At 33.8% G+C, this 24,725-nt stretch overlaps 1 protein-coding gene across 1 annotated transcript; it reads right to left on the reverse strand.

The window, feature by feature from the left end:
- Positions 1-5,789: 5,789 nt before the first annotated feature.
- On the reverse strand, positions 5,790-7,164 carry LOC143570842 (uncharacterized). The gene is made up of 2 exons (XM_077056385.1): positions 7,028-7,164; positions 5,790-6,267 (listed from the first exon to the last, which is right to left on the reverse strand). Exons 1-2 carry the CDS (start codon positions 7,162-7,164, stop codon positions 5,790-5,792), a joined length of 615 nt encoding a protein of 204 aa, XP_076912500.1.
- Between the last annotated feature and the right edge of the window lie 17,561 nt (positions 7,165-24,725).

The raw sequence follows: 24,725 nt of genomic DNA on the forward strand, positions 1-24,725 counted from the left end.
TCAGGCGAACTTGGCCTCAGGCGAAGTTACTAGTTAGGCGAACTTAACTTTACAGCGAAGTTGCCATCAGGCGAACTTAGCTTGCAGGCGAAGTTCATCAGGCGAACTTAGCTTGCAGGCGAAGTTCATCGCTTTGAAGGCGAAGTTGCCCAGTTGCAGGCGAAGTTGTCCAGATCAGCCGCTGTTCGGTTTCTGTCCAGCATTTTGAGCGATTTTAACACCCTTGCTATGGTTCAATATCACCCACTACGCTTCCCGACCATTTTCGGTCGCTTATACACTAAAAAGCTTGGATCTTTAAACTTCAAAGATCAAGAATCATACCTTTTTGAGCTTGTTTGGATCTCGTTTAACTTGTTAACACACTAATCGCTCTCTCTCTCTCTCTCTCTCGGATCTGCCCGTTCCTCTCCTCGGCCCGGCGGCGGTGTAGATGGTGTGTGTGTGTTTTTGGAGTGTGTGTGTAGAAAGTAAGGAAATGAAGATATTTTTGGGTTTATGGGATATTTATATCCCTGAAATCCCATGGACCTAAGGCCCATTCTCATTTAACCCGTCTCCATTAATCCAACACTAGCCCGACTCATACCAACTCCTACTCTATTATTTATTTCCTGACAACCCGAGTAAACTTTCCCTCTATTAGTAAGTATTATAATTAATATCACTTTGAAATTTCGGGATGTTACATGAACCGGTAGAGAATGAAGAAGAGCCGAGAGTGATATTGGGGAGACCGTTTTTGGCAACATCAAATGCTCATATCAATTGTCGAGACGGAACAGTGTGCATGGCCTTTGGTAATCGTAAGTTAGTTTTGCATATTTTTTCAAATTCATTTTATTATTCTTGTGAAAATAAATCTTTTAGGTCATGTGCTACTAACACGTGTCTTCCTCATGTAAGTAAGGATGACACCAAAGAAGAAAGTTTTGTGTTTGATAGGTCGAAGCGGGAAAGAGAAAAGGAGGAGGTAAATGCGGTAGAGATACGTGTTGCAGAGGTAGCAAAGTCAGGTGATGATTTCAAACATGCAAGAAAAAAGGTGGTTCATGATGAGACAGGTAAGACAAATAAGAAGAAACCGCCAAAAAAGGAGAAGGTGAGGAAGCCACCGGGGTTTGAAAATGAACAAAGAAGATTGGCATGTTTTGGGCCAAGATGGAGTGCCATGGACAGTGCACCACTATGTTGGAGGAGTAAGAAGAATGAGGTGGAGGAAGGTAAGCACTCCATTAGACCACCATAAACGCAAAATGAGGTAACGATCTGGCTGAAGACCTTAACAAAAACTTAGCACTAACCGGGAGGCAACCTGGCCTTGTATTCAGGTACATGTATATTTTTGTTGTAGTTGAACATTGTGGGTGTAGTTCACTATAAACCCTCACGAGACCATACTCGTCCACTCGGGCTACCGGGGGGTTTAAAGGGCTTGTTGCATACGCTAAATGCAACCGTGATTCCTACGAAAGTGAGTTAGGTCTTTTACCATTTTTACTCATTTAACAAATTTGGATATGAATTTAACTAATATTGGTTGGTAATTTAAAATTAATAGTTTTGCAAACGGTTTAAAAGACCTATATTTTTAACATTTGTGAGAAGCTTGCTTCTACATGCTTGAGAGTTTGCAGATTTTCTTTTGAGAGTTGAGGAGTTAAGTTCACCGAGAGATCACCGAGGGCACGAGAGTTGCACATGAGAGTTTTATTTTCTATCAGGTGATTTCGTTTTCATAACCTTATTTGTTTTATTAGTTTTGTGTTAAAAGTGTAATTGTATAAATGTATAATACATAACCATCATCACATTCGCTCCGGTTTTTAAAATTGTCAAAGTGAATTTTAACCCCGTCCCTATTAATGTTCTTTTTAATTGCTAAATTTTAAACATTGAGGACAATGTTTGCCTCAAGTGTGGGGATGGGGGAGAAATTGGAAATTTAAAAGTTTTCATGTTCCTTGAAATTAAGATTTTTGCATAATAATGAAAAATGATAGAAAAATTGGGGTATGACATAAATAGAACAGGGAACACACTTAATTTGGGATGTGTCAGTAGGCTATGCCTTGAGAATGAAAGGATAATTTGGTTGTTGACTTAATTGAACTTTAAATACTTGATTTTTAGTAGGAAATGTCTTCAGGGTTTTGTTTGTTTAGCTAAGTCTGTGTAAGGACTGGAATGAAAGATTAGGCCATACTCAACCTTACTATTAGATTTGATCACTAAAAATATATTTTAATATGAATAGTCTATAGTACAATGGTTGGATAGGCTTAACATTAGAGTATGCTAAATGGCTTGTGATATAAACATAAATGAAAAAACTGCTAGTTAAGTGGCTAACACTTCATAGGCGTATGGTTGTATGGCCTTAAATCCTGTATTGATGGGATGCCCCGGGGAATGGAGACCATGGGTCGGTATGCGGTTTGTCATCTGGTATGCGTAAATCCTAAGTGGATTTATTCATATTAAAAAAGCTTAAAAAGAGCAAACCCGCAGTTTATCTGCCAATTCATAAGTCAATAAACATGATCACAAAAAGTGCTTTAATAGTACAAATTCACTACTGACTTGATCATCCACGCTGTTAGTCATATGGGGTCCCCGTGCTCGCGTCTCATTACCATTAAGAAACGGACCACACGGGACACGTCATATGTAAGCCCTACAGATGAATTCGTGCCTACTCACGTATGGAGATGGACTTCGGGGTATTGCTTGATAACGGGGTTATGTCATGTAGTGGGGGCTATTACTAGTTGGTTACCTAATTGCACCTTAATTATATCTAATGGCCATTCTGGTAGACTTTAATACTTAAGTTTAGGTTTTGGTTTCGATAAAATATTCAAGATTGTCTTAGCTATTACATATGGGCTTAAAAATTGTACATATGTGCAAAATTTTGATCGTCTAATCTTAAGGTTTAAGTCAAGTTGGGGTGGTCTGGTTCGGTAAAACTATAATGAAGCATGGTAAGGCGGCTTCAGGGCTTTGAGGTGTGGGTTCCATTTTAATCATATGAACTAATGAAACTGTCGCACCTTATTTTTCCCGGTAAGTATTAAGGCGTGGGTCGCAATCGTGGTTTTTGTGTTCTTGTGCTTAATTAAGATAATCTATGAAGTATTTTGAGAATAATCTCTGATTCTGATTCTGATTCCATTGCAAAGTCTTTTTCGGGACGAAAAAGGATAAGTGTGGGGATGTGATGGTTGGGTAAAAGTTAGCTAGTTTTATATATTAATTAGTTATATTTAGTTAAATAATCGAATAAACATTGGTACTTCAAGCATTGTGAACGTGTTTCAGGATATTATAAGCTATGGAGCTTAACGAGGATATTTACGGGCTTGGAACGAAGATCGAGAAGTGAGAGATTGGAAGTGCACGCATTACGAGGCAGTAAAGAAAAGAAAATAAAAAATGCAGAAAAATTACATCTTCGCGATACGCGAAGATGCAAATAAAGGCAACTTCGCGTATATGTCGGCCGCGACTATTTTGTCCTTCGCGATACGCGAAGAAGCATGCCTGGACATCTTCGCGATACGCGAAGATGCTTAAGTCGGCCAAAAATTTAGGTTTTCCCTATTTAAACCCCTTAACCTCCCCATTCGGCATAGAACAACTTCCAGAGGCAGAAGAGGTGTTCTAGGGCGACTTTCAGCCATCCCGAAGCTTCCGGTTTGTCCTACGATCGTATGTTCATCAAGATAAGTGCTTTAACGATTATGTCGATGTCCGGCTAGTCGTGTGTGTTTGTTCTAGGCTAAGGTTTTGTGTAATATACTGTTATGATCAGCTTCTTGTGCTTCATGAATATAGCTTGATTAATTTTATATGAATTTGTCTTGCTTAGTTGATTATTTGGTTGATTAAAGTTTGTGTTTGTGATTATTGATTTGTGTAATGTTTGTTTGGTTATTCATCAACATTTAGGGTTTAAGCTCTTGTGTCATTGAAATCATTGAGTTAGTTGTCCTAGACATAGATTTGACAATTGTGGAGTCCGGGTTCATTTGTGTCAACAATTCGTTTAGGGTATCGTTTGTCATCATAAATCAAACCATAGGACTAGCAATTATTACAAAACTAAATACTAGAGAATCTGTGATTGACGTATGGAACACATAACCCGAACCTAGAATGAATACTTTTAATTAATATTGTTTACAAATCTTTTTAAGTAATTATTTAGTTTTAATTAAATCTTTTTCTAAAAACTGCTTGACATCGTATGTCCGCTTAGGTTAAATAATTAGGTATAAATTAAATAAACTTGCACTTTCCTTGAGTCCCTGAAGAGACGACCTTACTTACCCGTACTTATTATAGGTATTTAAGTCTTTAAATATTGTTTTTGAGTAGACCGCGACAGCCTATGTCAGTAACTGAACAAGACGAGAAAGAAACCGTGTTGGATGAAGTGCACGAGGAGGTAGTTCCGTCTCATGTTACAGGTTGTCATGGTAGAATAGAAAACGTTGAAGATCAACAAACCAACAAAGTTTACGTTGGAGTTTGCATGAGGTTCATGCATAGTTCGGGCGATCCGAATGAACAATCGAATGAAGGAGTTAAGTTCGAGAGGGAGCATGCATCAAGTGAAGATGGAAGAATTGCTTTGAGTACCATGATAGTTGGTCATGAAGTTGAAAAAGCAAAAGTCGTTTCCTTTCTGAAACCGGGTGATGCAGTTCTAAACAGTGGTAATCTCGAAACTAGCTTAGTTGTCAACAGGAAAAAGAAACCTGTTGGTAGATTGAAAAAGTCGAATCCAAGAATCAAGCTCAAGGAGGTGCGAGCGTTACAAGGTATAAAGGATCTTGGAGGAACAATGGTAGTTGGTATTGAGAGGGAGTGTAAAACTTGGTGCAATACCAACTTGAAGGACCCGAATGGTTAATGCGAAAAGTATAAGGGTGGTACGGAAGATCTCGAGGGGCGGTTTAGTGGAGATCAAAAGTTCATGGACCAAGTTGAATAACTTGGTGTCATAATTATCTTTTAATTATTATTAAATAAATTAGAAGTCTAGTATGATTATGTTTCATAGTTTGAGTAGGATTAGAATTGTGGGTGTTATATAAACCCATCAAAAGGTTTTTTTAAGTGTGGTAGAAAGTATTTTGTTCTTGTTTCTTATTAATGAAAAGAGTCGCATAAACGTTTTTTGCAATATCGTCTTTGGTGTTCTTGATTCACTTGTCTAAGGTTTAACATTTTATGTAGAAACAGTTACCTGGTCAGACCATACCAGTAGAACGAAATTTTGTTATAACCGAACCAATAACCGCATTTAATTCGATTACATACTGTTTGTTTGTATCAGGCGTTACAATTTGCGGAGAGTTTTGCACATTGTTGTGATTCTTTACTTCTAGTAACTAAAACAAATTAGAAATAACTTGACTTGATCACATATACAACAGTTAGTAACTTAATGTTCATATATTTACAATAAAAAAGAGGATTAAACCTCTGTTTCCATATAAAGATTCACATGTTAATCCTAGCAATCATCTCCTCCACCATTCCAACCTCAATCCTCCTCATTTCACCTCTATCAATCTCACCCATAACCTCTTCCAAAACCACATTCTTTGACCTCTCACTTCTGTAACCACTTGAACAATCCCTCAAAAGCCGAAGCAACGACTTCGCACTCGCCTTACCCCTTCTAGTCCCATCAATGCTAACTTGCAACAGCCCCGGGATCGCCCCTTCTCTTAATATCATCCCTCTGTATACCTCTCTACTACTTTCACACATCATCAACAATATCCCAACCGCATATTCTTTACACTGCTTTGAGCCTTCCTCAACCGCTCCACAAGTGCCCGAATCCCAAATGTGGTCGATGCAATTTCTCGTAGGGCAACTTCCGACGCAGAAACTATGTTTTCGAGTAAACCTATCGATCTCTCGACTAGTTTTGATGATTTTTCGCACTCGTTTATGAGGTGGATTAAGGAAGATGATGTGCATGGTAAAAGGTTAGTGGGAATGTATGGTGATAGGTTATGGAGAGTGACTATGATGTCAAGTTTAACTTGAGTGCTATTGTGTTCAACAAGTGTTTCAATGAGGGCTTCAATGGCACCACATGCAGCCATTGGTGATTTGTTTGCTGTGCATGATGATAAGATTAGAAGTGCTGCTATTGCATGATCAATTAAAGGACGGATCTGCGATCGAATTATGTTTAGAAGTAGAGGAATCGCTCCTGATTTCGCAATCCTGATCTTGTTTCTGTAAATTAAACATAGAAAGAATTAGGTTGATGATAAGGCCACCGCTATACAAACACCACTAATGTGCACTATTTAGGCGTAATGGGTCGGTTTTGGGTTTAAACTGAAAAAAAAGCCAAAATTCGATATTTGGGACTTATGAAAACTGTTTTGTTTTGGTTTTTCGATTTTCGGTATTCACAATAGTTCGGTTGGTTATCCTTTTTTTCTTTCCTTTTTCCAAATTTACAATTTGGGCTTTAGTGAAAAAAAAAGGCTTAAAATAATGAATTTGTGCTTGAAATTTTGATTCCTAATTTTTTTATTAATTTATTATTAACATTTGAATCTATTTTTTTTTATTAAATCATTTATAAATTTCTTAAAAACTAATAAATTTTTTTGGTTGATGTAAAAACTGAAACCGAAATCGGTCTTTTAAAAAAAGTAAAATAAAACGGTTGGCTTTTTGTTGGATTTGGTTATTTTAGATACGTTACGTCAGGTTACATTTCAGTTAATTTTAATTTCACGCACACCCTTAGTCGTACTGTCCTTTAGCCGTACTACAGGACAGGAAGGTCACACAATCCGCATTATATCATACGCCTACTATAATTAGACGAAAAATATTAAACCGTATGTACACTTTTGGAAGGTGTAACATAGTACACATTGTGATAAACGAACCGAACCTTTCGCTTCCATAGCCAAGACTGAGGAGCGCAACAACGACAAATTCCAACGATTTAACATCTCATTGAACATGAAGCACGGACACAAGCGCAGGCACGGCTCCATTTTCAGCCAGTTTATGTCGCTGCTTATTCGAGAGATGAGGAACCGCCTCTGCGGCAGCTGCTTTCGCTTCATGATCGCCGAACAAAAGCGCTTCGATTACTTGAACTTCGGCCATAGAATATGGAAAGTGTGCAATGACAAATGAAGCAATGTTTATAAGTATAAGTGGGATTGAATCTTGGGTAGTTGATGTTGCAAGTAGATTGATTGATGCTCAGAGTAAATTTGGATGAGAAGCAAAGGCTGCTGTTGTATTTATTCGCTAGAGAGGGACCATATTTAATTATTTAGCTGCTGCTTTTGTCCCGGTGAGTTGGGGATTGGGATCTTTTATAACTTTCCTTATATAGAACAACCTGCAATATATATAAAAATAATCAAATCATGTGACATGTGTATAATCTTTTTCACTTGCAAATTCTTCTAGGGATGTGATGTGATCTTCATACGCCATCCCGATGTTGACCGGATACGTCCTTATACGAGGTTGTATAGACTACGTATGACTGACAAGTCACAAGTGTACGGAGGAGACAAAAAACAATTTTTTGCAGCCTATATGACCGTATAGATCTATACGAGCGGTATAGGCATTTAATTGCTCGTATAGCACCTGGTACACCATAAAACCTATACGGGTTATATAGGGCTATACGACTGTATAGAAAACTTTGTTTAGAGCATTATTTGTTTTGGGGTGCACTTTTGTTTTTATACATGTGGACCAGATGTTTATCAGTATGTTTTTGGTCAAATTTTTTTGTTGTTTGCTTCATTGTTGATTGATTATTGTGTATGAACTGTTGTAAAGCGTAACATAATATTAACTTAAACGAAGGTTCTCGGGGTACAACTAAAAATTACTTAGCCGAGTATGCTATGTAAATTTAAATAGACAATTTATCATATTGTATTATTCAACATTTCAGTACTTTACTCATCCTAAAACTAAAAAACATAAATAAAAATTGTCAATACAAGCTGACACAAGTCAGGTGTTATATGGCCCGTATAACCCTATACAAACCGTATAAAAATAGTGCGTAGGGATTCATACTGATGCATGAAGATTCTAAACTATTCTTTTATTTATTTATTTTTCTGATGTATCTTTGAAATATTTAACTATGGGAATACGAGAAACGACCTAACACTGTAACCAAGATAATTTAAAGTTAAAAGACTCTACTTTATTGCATTGCTTCAGAGCTCCACTACATGTTACATGGATCTTTGTAGGCCCCAAAATAGTCCCATCCAAAATGAGATTTCAATTTTGTCTCATAAACTTAATATTTTTAAAAATAGCCTTTTCTAACTTATTTTTGACCATGTATTAGGAAATCTAACGCATCTTTACGACATGTTAGCATAACACGTCGTCAAAGACGCGTTGGATTTCCTAACACATGGTTAAAGACGCTAACACGTCGTTAAAGACGCGTTAGATTTCCTAACACATAGTTAAAAATGAGTTAGGCCTCCAAACACGTAGTCAAAGATATGTTAGCATCAAACGCGTAGTCGAAGATATGTTAGCTTTTCTGTTTGTTTTTTTAATATTATATTTTTATAACTAGTTTTACTTATTTTGTTTTTCTTTTATAACTTTTAATGTATAAAATTTTATATTATTTCGAATATACCGACGAGAAATGTTTACTTTTATCTACAGACCGACATAAATTTTATTTAAAACCGAGCGGGGTCAAATTTTATTGAATATTTCGATATTGATTTGGCACGGGTCGAGTTTGAGTTAGTTTATGTCGGTCAGTAGGTAAAAGTAAACATGTCTCGTTGGTATATTCGAAATAATATAAAAACTTTTATATATTAAAAGTTATAAAAGAAAAACAAATATAATGGTTAAACTAGTTATAAAAATATAATATTAAAAACAAACAAACAAAAAAGTTAACATATCTTCGACTATGCGTTTGATGCTAACATATCTTTGACTATGTGTTTGGAAGCCTAACTCATCTTTAACCATGTGTTAGGAAATCTAACGTGCATTTGACGACGTGTTAGCGTCTTTAACCATGTGTTAAGAAATCCAACGCGTCTTTGATGACGTGTTATGCTAACATGTCGTCAAAGATGCGTTAGATTTTCTAATACATCGTCGAAGATGAGTTAGAGAGGGCCATTTTTAAAAATATTAAGTTTAGGAGACAAAGTTAGAATCTCATTTTCTAGATGGGCTATTTTGGGGATTTTCCCAGCTTTGTAGCAACAAAAATTAAGAATGTACATGTAACATGGATACAAGGTGTCACATATTCACATTCTTGCTTAAAGTATATATCATCATGGTTCACAATTTTCTTATATATATTTGTATTTTCATTAGAGAGAATGTAGTGGGTGTGGGATGTTCACTTCGAGATGAAATTTCATCTCAGCATCACTAGGAGGGGGGTGGTGTTTCCACCCTCCGGTCCAATTCTTCCTCTTTGTTGGCAGTTTTCACCCTGATCGGGTTGGCTATGCCGATCTTCCCAAGCCTCTCTCTTCAAATTTAAATTTGTCTGGGCACATCATCCCGGGCATTCATCTTTCACCCACCACCTTTATCATTTAGGTTATTACATGAGCTCAACCTAACTGCAAAAGGGATCGTCCTCCATAGTAGTTTTCGAATGCAATATTCATATCTTTTTTTATGTTAAATGCTAATTAAATGCTAATATTAATGATAATTATACCGAATGATGTGATATTACACATGCACACATATTAAAGCAAACGGAAAAATTAAAATACAAAAAAAAAATCATAACTCAAAATATAAACAGAAACCGAAAAAAGTTTAAAAACTAAAATGTTTCCCCCGTTATTCCTGCTAAAAAAACGCCAAAAAGACAATAATGAAAATAAATAAAAGACACAATATATCATAAAATATAACACAATGCAGAACAAAATATAACACATTATTAAATAATATAACCGTTGATAAAAAATAATATGTATTCGAACTTGTTCAAGATAATTGATATAATCTGATAGATTGTGTCCAAAAGTCGAGCTAAGAGAGAAATATCTAAGTGCAATCTAAACCGCTTAAAATAGCATAGACTCTATCAAACAACCATTAAAATAAATAGTGTAGCATTAGGCCACACACATATACGGATATATATATATATTTTTTTTTTTTTTGAAAATTGACTTTCACATATACGGATATATATATATATAATAGTTATATATATGGACACACATTCAGATACAAAGATTTTGGAGCACATGAGAATCTGTCCAAACCCTCATTTTTCCCGGTGTGATCTCTGACCATTTTACATGGCTCTCTTAAATATTACATAACATGACTTTTCTCTTATTACATGTTGCTAATACCAGCATTCAGTATTTCTGAATACCGTTGGCTGACACCAGTAACTCATGTTTTTTTAACGGTTTTATTGAAACTGGTTGTCGGAAAACTTCGAAAGACATACACTTATTGGAATCAAACCAAGACCTCCCACATGAGATTCCTGTAAAATTCTTGCCACATACATGGTTAAAACCCTGATACACCTCCCTTGCCTCACACTTACCCAGCTAGCTTTTGCCCAGGGCCGGTTTTTGGGCCATGCAGCCCGTGCAAAGGCACGAGGTCCAAAACTTCAATAGGGCCCAAAGGTTTTAATTAATTTTCTTTTAAGTACCCAGGCCCAAACAAAGATGAAACCTGACTAACGGATTCCCCAAAATCATCTATTGGAAATCAGGAGAGGACCAAGGGGTGTAGCGATCAACGAATGGAGATCAAAAGGCCACGAGAATCATGATCTGGAGGGCAGCAGGCCACAGGAAATCATGAACTAGTGTTTTGTGAATTTTGTTGTTGAATCAACACCATCAGGTGAAATTGGGAATTTTTGATGTATAATTAGCATTCACCTATTCTAGTTTCACAAAATAAATCATGTATATCGACCTAGAGTTTGCCCTTTGAACATGGTTTGCTCAATAATACGTGTACTTGATTATCTATTTGCTGTTGGTGCATACATAAATGACAAATATGATAGTCAAGGTTTGTAGGTGTCATGTAACTAAATTAAATTCCCATTGAAGAAATTTTCTGTTTTCACAGTTTCTTAAATATTTGGCCTTCAAAGATACATACAATGCTAAGAAACAAAACTACAAACTTTGAATATTTTTATTTTTGTCTAGAAAAACTTAACACGCAATGATACCCATTGAAAACGAATTATTAGAATATAAAGACTTGATCGAGATCTTTGTTTCCCAAAACATTAGGTTAGGAGAGCCTCAAAATTCGCTTAAATAAGTTCAATTATTTTAATAGACTGCTTATCTTTTGTTTATTTTATAACAATTGTACTCGTATTGTTATATATATATATATATAATTGATGAGTTTATATTATAAGAAGGCTCAAATTTTACCTTGCACCGGGCCTAAATTTTTTTTATCATTCTCATAGACGGGTCTGCTTTTGCCAACTGAGTTAGATTGTTGGCGTAACTCTATGCTGTTATACTTAACTATTCAAATGTATATAAAACCGATAAGTTTAATCCTAACACGAACGCTATTTCTTAAAACCAAAACTAAGGATCGATTTGTGGTTAATTTCTTTCTTTTTTTTTCTTTTTTTTTTAGAACGAGAAAGATGGCTGAAAATTTTTTATGTTTTTATTTTTTTTATTTTTTTATTAAATTTTGAGTTATGATTTTTTTTATTAATTTTTATAAGAGGCTTTTTTATGTGACTACAAATACTTCTCATCCTTTTTATTTTAGTTTCCATTTATAGAATAACTTGATATCATAACATTGTTTGTTGGACTAAAGTGGAGTATTAAATACAGTATTACACTTGAATAATATGAATATAATACATGTTATCTATTTGCCGTTATACGGCGGGTGATATTCTTTTCTTCCGCAATTCCAGTTACAAGTGAAAAGGATCATATGGATTCTTTATTTGAAGCTGAGGCATTTTTTTATTCCAACTTGGGTGTAATTTATATCTGCGATTTGTTTGTTGACGTACGTACATCTGCTAATATTTTAAGTCAATATAATATTCACTTCTATGAATCAAATTGAAATATCATGTCCTCAATATAATCGACCTCCTAGTATTAAAAAGAATAATATAGTAGTGATATACGATTTTATTTTAATAACAAGGAGAAGAGGAAAAAAAATTACGGTTGCGTAAACATATGTATGTCTCGAGTAATCGGGTTGGGCTCAACTAAAGATTAAACTCATCACATACTCTTGAATTATTTTAATCTAATCACATACTTGGTCAAGTACAAATGTTTTAAGGTTCGAGTTCAAATGTAACCCCCCCCCCCCCCCCCAAAATGTTTAAGGTTTCAGACTTGCTTTGGGTTCGGATTCATTTATGATCCCTACATGTGTAAACGAGCCCAGTTTGAGCTCGCCTAAGCTGGCTCGTTTCGAACTCTATATATATTTCTAAAGATTGAGTTTGGTTAATAATTGGTTACTTAAATTCATTTATAACTATTTTGTATATATTTGTTACTATAACTTTTATATACAACATATAAGATTATTTAGTTATTTTTGGCATAATTTTATAAATTGTTACATATATAATATATTTAATATATTAAGTAAAAATTATATAAATAATAGACCCGATTAGGCTTATGAGCCTACTCGAATTTGATAAGCAGCACCCGGGCTCAATCTCATTTATTGAGCAAACTTATTTATAGGCTTGATACCACTAGGTATTCCTTCCAACACTTTATGTTAAAAAACACAGTATATGAATAGCCATGCAACATTTTATACTTGAGTTAGGCCTAAAAATAAGTTTGTTTAATATACAAACATGAGACAAAGCTTGAAATTGAGCTAGGAATAACCGAGCTCGAGTTTTACCAACCAATTGCCCGACGCATTAATTACCTAATTTCTTTTTAGTAAATTAATTAAAGTGGAGAAGCTATGTGTCCCGTAAATTTTACGATAAAAAGTTGAAAGATTTTTAAAGATTCATATTTATTAATAAAGCATGTAATACTTTTCCTTTGATTAGAAATCAAAGTTATCATTCTTTTGTTATTTTAAAAACTTCAAAACTAAGAGAAATAAATAAACTACTTCTTTTAATTAGTTAACAAATGGATACTGAAAATTTTTCTACATGCTTGGATTAAAGATTAAATTATTTTAAATAACCATAACTGGTTTTAGAATTTATTCTAATGATTTTAATAAGGTACTTTTCTTACTTAAACTTGCCATTATTTGGTATTTATTAAACTTGCCATTATCCAAGTTAGTGGTACTACAAGTTTTAACAAGTTGAACGTACGTGTACAAATATTTATGAGACATAAATATAAAGTGACAAATTTATCTTGTTCATAACAGATTTCAACTTGGGCACTTGGAATTAATTGTATAAAAACTCGGTTATCCATCTCCATTTACTCTAATAAAAGACTATCTAATTTTGCCACTAGTCAATCTTATAGCCATTCTCATCTTTTTTTCAACTTATTTTAATATATAGTACTTATCTTTTAAATCATTTCTTAATATAAATTCAAGTTTATTTTTATTAAATGATCCAAACTAATTCATTCATTAGCACCAACTCTAATAAAAGACTTCTCAATTTTGCCACTTGTCAATCCTATAATCTTCCTCGTATTTTTTTCAACCTATTTCAATATATGGTATTTATCTTTTAAATCATTTCAATATATAAATTCAAGTTTATTTTTATTAAATGTAAATCCAAACCGATTCATTCATGAACAATAATGGTGAAACAAGATAACAAGAAAATATCAAAATTGAAGTTCCACGTTAGAAATAAAATTTTAAAGTCATGGGGAAATTACAATTTAAAGTAAATAAATGTGCATAATTGTTGAAGAATTTGGATTTTTATGGTAAACTACAAATTGTTTTTAAACTAAGATTCGAGCAGCAATGCATAGTTTTTTTTTATATAAGATTGGTTTCAAATTTGGATTTAAAATTTTCTCATATGCATTTGAACTCAGGAAAATGTGTATTTTCTTAATTTTCTTCAAACATTTTGTATAAATATTACAAACGTGGGGAAAACCTGTTATATATATATCTTAGTGTTTAGCATTAAATCATTGATGTTGAATAGTATTATTATAATCCATATATATAAGGATTTACTATATGAATTATCTGTCATTTATTTGTATGTCTTTTTTGTGTAGTATAAAAGGTTTTAGCATTAAGAAAATCAATATTTAGTTCTCAATATTTTCTTCTATAACTCAGACTGAAATGCTTCATAAACATATATTTTATGACTTAATTTATACTTGTTTATACATTCAAATATATTTAATTTAATATGGCTTTTAAGACAAATTGCTTAATTAAAAATATTCAAAGTTTTAAACAAAAAAATCTGTTTCAATCTCATTCCACTATTTTCGCTTTCCAAAAATCATTTAGAATATCGAAACACAGAATGTCGTTTTCATCAGTTATTTACATAGCTTCAATATTATATTAACTTATTAATTTTATTTTTATACAAATACAACGAATTGGGTTTATGTTAGTGTTACATGTTGGTTAGTACATAATTAAAATGTATATTATGGTTTAAATTCAAAATAATAAAGCTATACACAATTTTTTTTCAAAAAAAAATTACGGTTATAACATTTATTATTAAAATATGTTTAAAAAATTTATTAAGATTCACATCTTAATTATAATATAATTTAATAGAAATATTTATTATTAGTTACTTTTATGATTTATAACTTAATCATGCTCCTCGTTATATTTCAAGAATATTTTATTTTCACATTAATTTTAAAAAATATATAGTTAATCCGGTTAAAAGTCATTTACTATGCTTGCATAAAATCCGAAATCTTTGCTTCGTTTTTTTCTATAAGTTGTTCATATATATAAATAGAGAGAGAGAGAGCAAGGTTAGAATAAGAAGTGGTTTTTTCCTAAAAAGTGTAAGAAGTGATTTGGGCCGTTAGATTCAATAAAACATATAGGGACATGACGGTAAACAATAACATATTTTTAAATCTGATTTTAATTCCCTAAATGCTTCCTATCTTTATGCTTAAAACCTACGACCTCTCATTACATTAATCAAACCAAGAACCAGATCCAAACAAAGACTTAAATCAACATACTGCTCTTCATATTTATCATACAATCAACGATTTCAGGTACGGCTCTGGTTAATTATTATCCTTCATCAGTTGATTAAGATCTATAATCATAGTTTTCCAGATTCAATATCACCATATCGAAATCCAAATTGTGTGTTCTTTAGATTCAATATTACCGGCGCGGCCGGATTTTGCGGCAGCGCTGGAGACGCAGCAAGGACAATTTATGCATCCAATGGGCGAGGCTCGGCGGGCTAGGGTTGGGGTTGCGGGTTAAACGGCGGCTTTTGATCATCATACCTGAGATTCAACCAATTTCGTGCCATTGAGGTTAGATTCTACGAACTTTGGCTCCAAACATGTTCAATTTGCTGGTTGTTTCCCTGTGTTTGATACCGTCTGTTACAATACAAACCGTAATCGAGCTAAAGAATTGTAGAAGAAGAAGAAGAATCACAGAAGAAGGAGGAGTTAAAACTCTCAAATCACTAGCTGATTCATTGCCGATCATCTCATCGTTTAAGTACAACAACACAAACTAACTACACATACAACCCCTATAATATGCTATTATTACAATTCACCCCCTACTATTTACTACCTAACATTACTCCCCCCTCAAAATATTTTTGTCCTCAAAAATCCGAATTAGAAAAAGAAATAAGGAAAAAAAATTGCTAATCAAAACTATCAAAACAAACTGGGAAAATTCTTGTGCTTCGACAAGATCACAACTCTGAATCATCATTTGAACTGTTCTGATTCGGACAACCATTAGCAGCAACATGTAGTCTCCGATCATCCCAACTATGTCATTTTTCCTTACCAAAATCGAAACTGCTACAATTTTAGTAGCAAATTTGCAATATGAAGAATAATACCCATATAGACTAACTGATGCTAAAGCAAAACTGTTATCCATATGTTGAAACACCCATGCCACTGTTCACTCTCTATCATCGCTACCGGTTTTGCTTCTGCATCATTTTGACCTATAAATCCATGGATCCTAAATTCAGTGGGTCCCATCCAAAACATTGGCGATTTACCATATGTGAAGTGTTGAGCAGACTCATCAGCCAATTGCAGAATAAGAATTTTTTGACCTTGAATTTCAATTATCAATTGAATAGTGTCCCTCATGATGGTCTCATTTTTTGAACCTTTTACTTCAACACTGAGTGCTTCACTCTCATTGAATCTACCTGTTGACAATTCTACCCTTGGAACCATAGTGACGGAAAGTGTCTCCCATATGAAACTTGATTCATTAATTGTGGTTTTGCAAGTTGTGATTATACCAACTCCTATGCAATCTGTTGTTTGAGTACAAAATAAGAATTTCACTTTAGGCTGCACACCTGTTTGAGGTTCTTGCAGCTGTAGTTCTTGTAACTCCTTAAGTCGTTTGACCACATTCTTACGTTTCCACTTAACTAGCCATCTTCTCACACCTAATTTTTGGTACTTGAACATCACATTGTCTAACCAATGAGTGTGACAACCATTCATGTGAATGCTAAAATGTTCCATCTTAATTTGTATATTTGAAAAATCAGCAAAATCAACGCCAGTGTTCGTCTTGTTGCTTCCCTGTCTCGATCTACTGTTTTCAATCATCTGTTTTTTCCAAGCAACAACTTCTGCCACAACTTCCTTTGAAGTTTTGAATTCTACATTCTTCTTTAATACATCAATCTCATTTTTAATTCCCATAACATCATCACAAGTTGTTACTGTAGTATCATGTGTGGGAAATAGTGGACTGCTTGGTACAAGGAACATATTTTCTTTGATGAATCTCTGATTAGGAATTCAAATTCATTTTTTTGTTTATTCCTCATCCCATTCATTTCTATTACAGATGTAATATCCAATTCATTCAGTGGAACCTCGTTATCCCATTTTTCATTAGGAATAAGAATTGAAACTTCAATAATCAATTATCATCCAATGGGTATACTGCATCTATATCTACCTTATTAGTGCCAACTTCTCTTTCATAATATTTTGAATCCTCATCCATATCTTCCTTTATTTCACCTCCATCATTTCCATACATTTCATCAAACTCATTTGATGCAGTCTTATTATCACTTCCATTCTCTCTTAAAGCATTATCAATTACCCTTCCACTCTCCATTGAATCATTAACATCAATGGATTCTTGATCAACGGTTTCTTGGACCTTAACCCCATTTTCATATTCATTAATGGTTTGAATCTTGTTTTCACTAATTTTTTATCACTAAAACAAATAGCAAAAAAATTAGCATGGTTCTTTGCCTTTTCATATGCTTCCTCAAGTGTCTTTGGTCTCAACAAGTTAACCCACCATTCAATTTCAGTTTTGAGACCCTCCACGAATAGCCTTACAGCATAATCCTCACTTAGCACCACCTTAGTAATGAGGAAATCAAACAAATTACAGTATTCTTGAAATGAACCTGTTTGCTGTAAGTTCTTGATGTCATCCATGGACGATGCAATATTTAGAATTCTTGTTTCTTTATATTTGGTTTCGAATAAGCGAGGACTTCGTTTTCCCCATGTTAATGATCCCATCCATTCATCAACACATCTATAACCACTGTAAAGTTCCCAATCAGTTGGTGGTTTTGAATAATTTGGTATGTAACCACAACAATGACCCCTGCCTTCATATTTCAACCATCCGCAAGAACACCGACTCCTTGCACAAACATGAACCTTGTTCTCCCATATCAAACCCCCACACGCACACAATAATACCATCGTTACCTTGATTGTTGCCTTTAATTGCTGTTTATCGCCGGAATTAGTTGTCGGAAGTGAAAATTGAGTGAATTAGGGTTAGAACTATGATTTGAACGGTTTGAAATTGGAAACAACTTATCGATTACAATCAACTAAGAACGAACTGAAACAAAATTGAAAGGAATTGAATGAATTAAAGGAATAATTGATCAATGCAGGATAAACTGAAACGAAATCGGAAAGATTGATCGGGTTAACAAACGAATTAGGGCTGAAATCAAGAGTGTCCAAGGATTGAACAGCTCTGATACCACTTGTTACGATACAAACCGTAATCGAGCTAAAGAATTGTAGAAGAAGGAGGAGTTAAAACTCTCAAATCACTAGCTGATTCATTACCGATCATCTCATCGTTTAAGTACAACAACACAAATGACTAACTACACATACAACCCCTATAATATGCTATTATTACAATTCACCCCCTACTATTTACTACCTAACACCGTCTTTGATAATATAGGGTTTCTACTGATGAATTAGGTAACTATAATGGCAATTGTGAATAAGATAATGAGGATGATGGCTTTTCAATGTGATGATTTCAAATGAAGAAATAAGTTTATAAAGGGGCAAAATTTGCAATATTAAAGTCCAATGGATCTGAATTCTTATAAGGATTTGATTTTTGTATGGTCTTTTGCAAATGACAGGTAATCATGTTTAGTTGGTCGGTTCTTAATTTGAGAAATGAAGTCAAGTTGAGTGTTTTGACTGTTTTTTTTTATTTTGATCTGATTTGCAGATTGCAATGGTCGTTTGCAGATTGCAGCAGAGTTTAGATAAGAGAAATCAGCAGCTTTAAGCATCATTATCTGATGATGCAATGGTTTGACTTTTTCTTTATTTAACACCTACAAAAACACATGCCAAATAATGTAATTTTGTGGTGTTCTGATCATATTTGGTACAATGATTAAAACAACTTTTTGATTGGAAATCGTGGTATCTCAAGCTTTTGTTTCTCCGTATCAAAATTCTTTTTTTCTTTTATTGCAGGTTTTCTTGTAGTCAAATTTACAAGAGGCAAGGATGACGACCTGAGAGTTTAAAATGTTGTGGTATAAAATAGGGTTGAATTGAAGAAGTTTGGAGTGAAACAGGAACTAAAATCTCATGAATGATGCTGTTGGATTCTTGCAGAGGTACTCAATCTCATGTTGATCCTTATATATTGAAGTACTTTTGAAAAACCTATTTTTCCAACATCATTTAGCCAAGGTTTTAATTTAATTTGGGCCTTTAAGTTTAAGTACTTTTACTCATATTATTCATACTTTAGAAGTTCAGATTGCACATAGCATACATGCTTTGAACGATTGATCAAGTTTAGCATGTTGTTGCTTTTATTTAAACCAGAAACACAATTTTACTTTAGTCAGCATACATATGCACAATGTTTGAATTTAACTTGGGGCTTCAAATTTCATGATCAGGTTATACTTTTTGCAATTTTGCATGTATTTGCTTTAACAGATGTCAGGGAGAAGGGAGCTGCATATGTGTGACCTTATGGTTATAGCTGGCGGTGATGTGGCTGGTTGTTTTAGCCAGTTATTGTGTCGCTAACTGGCGATGGAGGCAGATGTTGATATTTTGCACATGATATTGGTTTTAAGTTGTTAGTTTGTTTTCTGTCAATATGGGTTTTGCTCATGGTTTCACCCCGCCGCAACGCGCGGGTCAAAATTCTGGTTGATTATAAATCTGGTCTAAATAATCAATTGATATCTTTTTAGTGTTTAGATTCCAAATTAAAATTCATTATTATATTTGAATGTTTTGAAACTGGTCAGTTGATATCTGCGTTATTTGATGTGGTGGTTTTCTGGTTACCAGCGCCGCCGAATTTCGGACAGGTGTGGCTGGTTGAACAGTGACGGCGATAGTGGCTGGTTGATTGAAAGAATATTGAAAGAGAGTTGGGAGTGTGTGTATTTAATGGGTGTTTGGGGGAAAATGGTTAGATGCCTTGTAAAGTTGTTCTTTGTAATCTGAATGTACATGTTATTGTGTGTTTAACACTGGTGTGTTTTTTTACTAATAAAAGTGTGTTTTTGTTCTTGATGTTCTTGGCGTTTTTGGTGTTGTGCTTTAAATTTTGATTAAAATCTGTTTTTTTTTAAATTTTGATTATTTCGATTTAAAACACGCTGTTATATATCTTGATATGTTCTTGATGGTGTGTTTTAAATTTGGATTGACGATTATACCCCTGGAGTGTTATAAAGCAGGTATTAAAATAAAAACACACCGCCTAAAAAACACATTTTTCATCTAGACCATCAGATCACTAAATCTAATGCATCAGATTACTTCTTACACTTTTTAGACACACTTCACTTCTTATTATAACTCCACCCTGTATATATGTGTGTGTGTGTGTGTGTGTGTGTGTGTATCCATTAATTAAATATTCCAACAACTTCCCATAATATTAACTAATAACATGGGATAAGTATTCAAAATTTAAGCATTCCTTATTCAGTACTTTCAGCTATTATAAATAAGACTCACTATCTCCACTTTATTCAATTTTTAATATTCTAATATTCTGCTACCACAGAATAATCATTGTTATTTAAACATGACTTTAAAGTTAGTATGTCTTTGTCATTTTCTTGGCAATTACATTCATATGAAATGAAATAAATAATTTTGTTATATTTTAATTTTTTGTTTTTTATGTTTCTTAATTATACAATTGTTAATTGTAAAATATAACATCAATTAAAAATTTGTCATACACTGAATATTAATGACAACAAATTATCATGATCAATCAATTTAAAATTCTAAAGAGTTACAAGGATACATTAACTAAAGATTTTGACTTTGGATAAACAATGTATACTGACCCAATACAATCACAAATGTAGTGTACAAGAAAGTTTTTACTTATTTGTAATATATTTGTGTAATATTAATTATGTAATTTTAATATAAATTGTAATTGTATTAACAATATATGATTATTTTATTGACTGCATTTCATTTAACGGTTAAAATCTAAAATTTTCATCAAATACCGTGTAGTACACGGGCCTTAAACTAGTCTTAAATAAACTAAGTGGGAAGAATTTCTATGACAATTTGACATGGTTCATTATCAAATATAACAAGGTATCGATTTTGTTCGGGTTTCAACGGGTCTTTTTAAAATCGTATCAATTTGGTTCGGGTCATAACGGGCCAATTTGGAAGATATCAATTGGTTCGGGTTAAAATGGGCCATTTTCAAAACGTAGCGATTTGAATTTGATCAAAACATGCCATTTTAAAAAGGTTTCGATTTGGTTATGTTCTTAAATGCGCTTTCGGCGTGTTTCAGTTTATTAGGGTACAACACTTTTCACATTAAATATAAAAATAGTTTTCGTAATTAGTAAGCCACTATGCTTGTTAGATTGGTGTGTGAATGCTTATGTCATCAGCTGTGTTCCTGTCCAGAAAGAAAAGTAGCTCGAACCATTCTTGGATGCTTATCGAGAATCTTTCCTGGATGCTTATTTTTTGATTTACTTGCTTTCCAAACTAATATTAGTGAAGTTTGTTTGCTTTCTGTTAATATTATTTTTTTCAAAGTTTATGAAGTTTATATTTTAAAATTTTAAATTTTCTTCGTAAACATTATACTGTGTAAAGTTATTCTTTGTAAGAGCATTCTCATCCAACCCCTCATTTAATGTGAAGGGTGTTTTTATAATTTAGAGAGTGATTCAGGGTGCTGTGAGTGAAGAGTTTTTATATTTTAGAAAAAGTAGTGATTTTTCTGTATATTTGAAAAGTTACTGTTCATCCCCTATAATTTTTTAATATATTTTGAGAATGGTTGTGAGTGAAGGAAAGAAAAAAGATAATAATAAATGTATAAAAAGTATTATTTACTTGAAATAGAGAGAGAAAATGTAATAAGCTTTAGTGTAATTTTTGGTTTAGGGATAGGGGATGGGATGAGAATGCTCTAAGTTTTTGTATTTCAATACTTTGTTTGCGTAAGAATATGAATTGCAATTAGAAATCATGTTGTTGTCTTAAAAAATATATTAAAAAAATAACTTGTTGTTTGAAATTATATATGTGTTTACTTGACGATTTCTATATTTCCGCTCGTGTCGTGCACGTATCAGTAACCTAGTATAATAATATAGCGTAGCAAATCACAAGTGATGAAAGTATTTTTTTTCTAGACTATTCCCATCTACAAACCAACCCAAACCAATCTATATTATAAAACTAATTTCTTTCTTTTCCACCTACCCAATCCAACCAAATCGAACTTTTCACATTCATTAGCAACTCAACCTTCACTACTTGTTATTAAGTAAGTAAAAGACAAAATGGCAAAAGACGTCCTTTACGTTTGACCTGATTTTCATTAGACGTCCTTTAATGAAAGAAATAGCAAAAGGCATAACTCATGTTTCAAATTTGTTTCACGTTACGTCCTTTGTCACTAACCCAGTTAATTTTTCTTGTTAAATCTGGTCATGTGCCTTGCACATGAAGGCAGTGTGGTCATTTTACCCCTTTAAGGACTGTTTGTGTAATTAGACTATACATTTGACCTTTTGAAAAAATACATTTATTTTTTAATAAAATAAAATATATATAAAGTGGGTTATCTTCATCATCACCATCCCCTCCCCAGATTCATCACCAGTCACCACCATTCAACCCATCACCACCAAAACCGGTTTTCCGGCGAGGGGTCCCATAAGCCCCACATCATCCTCCAGCTGTCCATCAATTCTCCACCACCATGTTGATCGGTTTTCCGGTCACCATCGTCCTCTATTTTCCGCCATACCGCCTCACCGGAAAAACGAAGTAGCCGAAATATAAAAAAGGCTTCGGATGTTCACCACCACATCTTCACCATCGCCGTCCTCACCTGCCACCCACTCCACCATGTCCACCACCACCGCATCCACTTTAAGTAACCAATGCCAGATTTGTAACTTGACCCGACAACCCAAATTCACCAAACCACAAAACCTAATTAACCTACAACAACAATTCAACATAATCGGAGCAACCACCTGCACACCACACCACCAAACAACCATAATAACACCATCGCACTTAATATCTAAAATTAGTGTTCTGAATAGCTTATTAGGTATGAAATTAGGGTTTCCGACGGACAACAACCACAGCGCCGTTAAGATCTGAAATAAGGGTTTCCGACAGAACACTAATCGAGGTCTTGGTACACTTATCGTCCCTTTATTCATTTTGTCGCTAGTCCGATTGGACTTCTAATCATCGTCTAATGCTTCAATCACCACCAATCGCTACAAAGAGGGCTTCTTTTGGTCGCCGGAAAACGAGAAGGCTTGTACCCTCTACTGTCGTCGCAAACAAGCAACTTCGTGATGCCCAAACCATGTTAGTATACACCGGTTTTGTGGCTGCCTTGATGGTGGTGGTGTTAGTGACGGTGGCAGGTGGAGGTCATGGTGGCTAGGAGAGATAGAGATGAGAGAAAGAGATGGGGATAAAGAGTGTGTAATTGTTCTATATAATTTATAAAATGTGAAGTTACAAATATGCCCTCATTTGCTTTGCACATGGCCAGATTTAACGAAAAAATTTAACTGGGTTAGTGATAAAGGACGTAACGTGAAACAAATTTGAAACATGAGTTATGCGTTTTTCTATTTCTTTCATTAAAGGACGTCTAATGAAAATCAGGTCAAACGTAAAGGACGTCTTTTGCCATTTTTTCTAAGTAAAATTTATAATTCTTGTTTTTTATTAAAAGTGACCAGAAATATAAAAAATGGTTTCTTTATGTAAAATAAACAATATATAATTCATTTGAAATTATTTAAAAAAATAAAAAAGTTTGGTAGTGATTAATATTTATTTAATATTAAAAAGTATATTTTAAACAAACTCTGTTTTTATAAAAATTATACCCTGTGTTAAAAAAAAAGCTGAACAAGACCATGTTTTTTGATTTTTTTAAAAACTTAATCATTAAAAATTATTAAAAAAATCAAGATTAAAGCTAAAACTAATTAGTGTGAAAAGAAACTAAAAACATATCCACTAAAGTGGTAGTAACATGTGACAAACCCAAAGATTAGGAACTAGTTGGGTGTACCAAACCGTTGCCATATATTCTTGCTTTTTTATTTATTTTTAATTCAAAATATTGTTTTACCTGATGTGATGCACCGGGCAGATCGATAAAACCCGAATGGTAGTAAAACTCAAGAGTTGTCGGTCTCAAGCGTTGAAGCGCTATGTCGATGCGAATTCGGTCGGTTTCGGTTACGTGCGTTATAAAACAACAAAAATATATAAAAACTGAGATGAGCCAATGGAGGTGGTGTTGGCCAGTAAAACTCGAGTGCGGGTAAAACCAACCATTTTCAATTTCGAGCGTTGAGGTGGCGAGTCTACGCAAATTCGGTCGGTTTTCGTCACGTTCGTTACGATACCATAACTAAAAAAAACCGGCATCCGGTGGGTTTTCGTTACGCTATCGGAACTCAAAACAAAACGCGGTGAGTTTATGTGAATTATGTCGGTTTTGATTAGTGACAGTACCAAAACTCAACAAAAACGTCGGTAAAACCCAGTCGTTAGTAAAACCCGAAAGTTGTCGATCCCGCACGTTGCTACGACGAGCCGACGTGAATAATCGTGTAGTTATCAATTTTTGATGTGAGTGTGTTGAAAGTTAGTTTT

Source organism: Bidens hawaiensis, unplaced genomic scaffold (genome assembly GCF_021521415.1).
Source record: "Bidens hawaiensis isolate Kalapana, Puna unplaced genomic scaffold, B.hawaiensis_p1.1 tig00025093_1, whole genome shotgun sequence".
Classification (NCBI taxonomy): Eukaryota; Viridiplantae; Streptophyta; class Magnoliopsida; order Asterales; family Asteraceae; genus Bidens; species Bidens hawaiensis.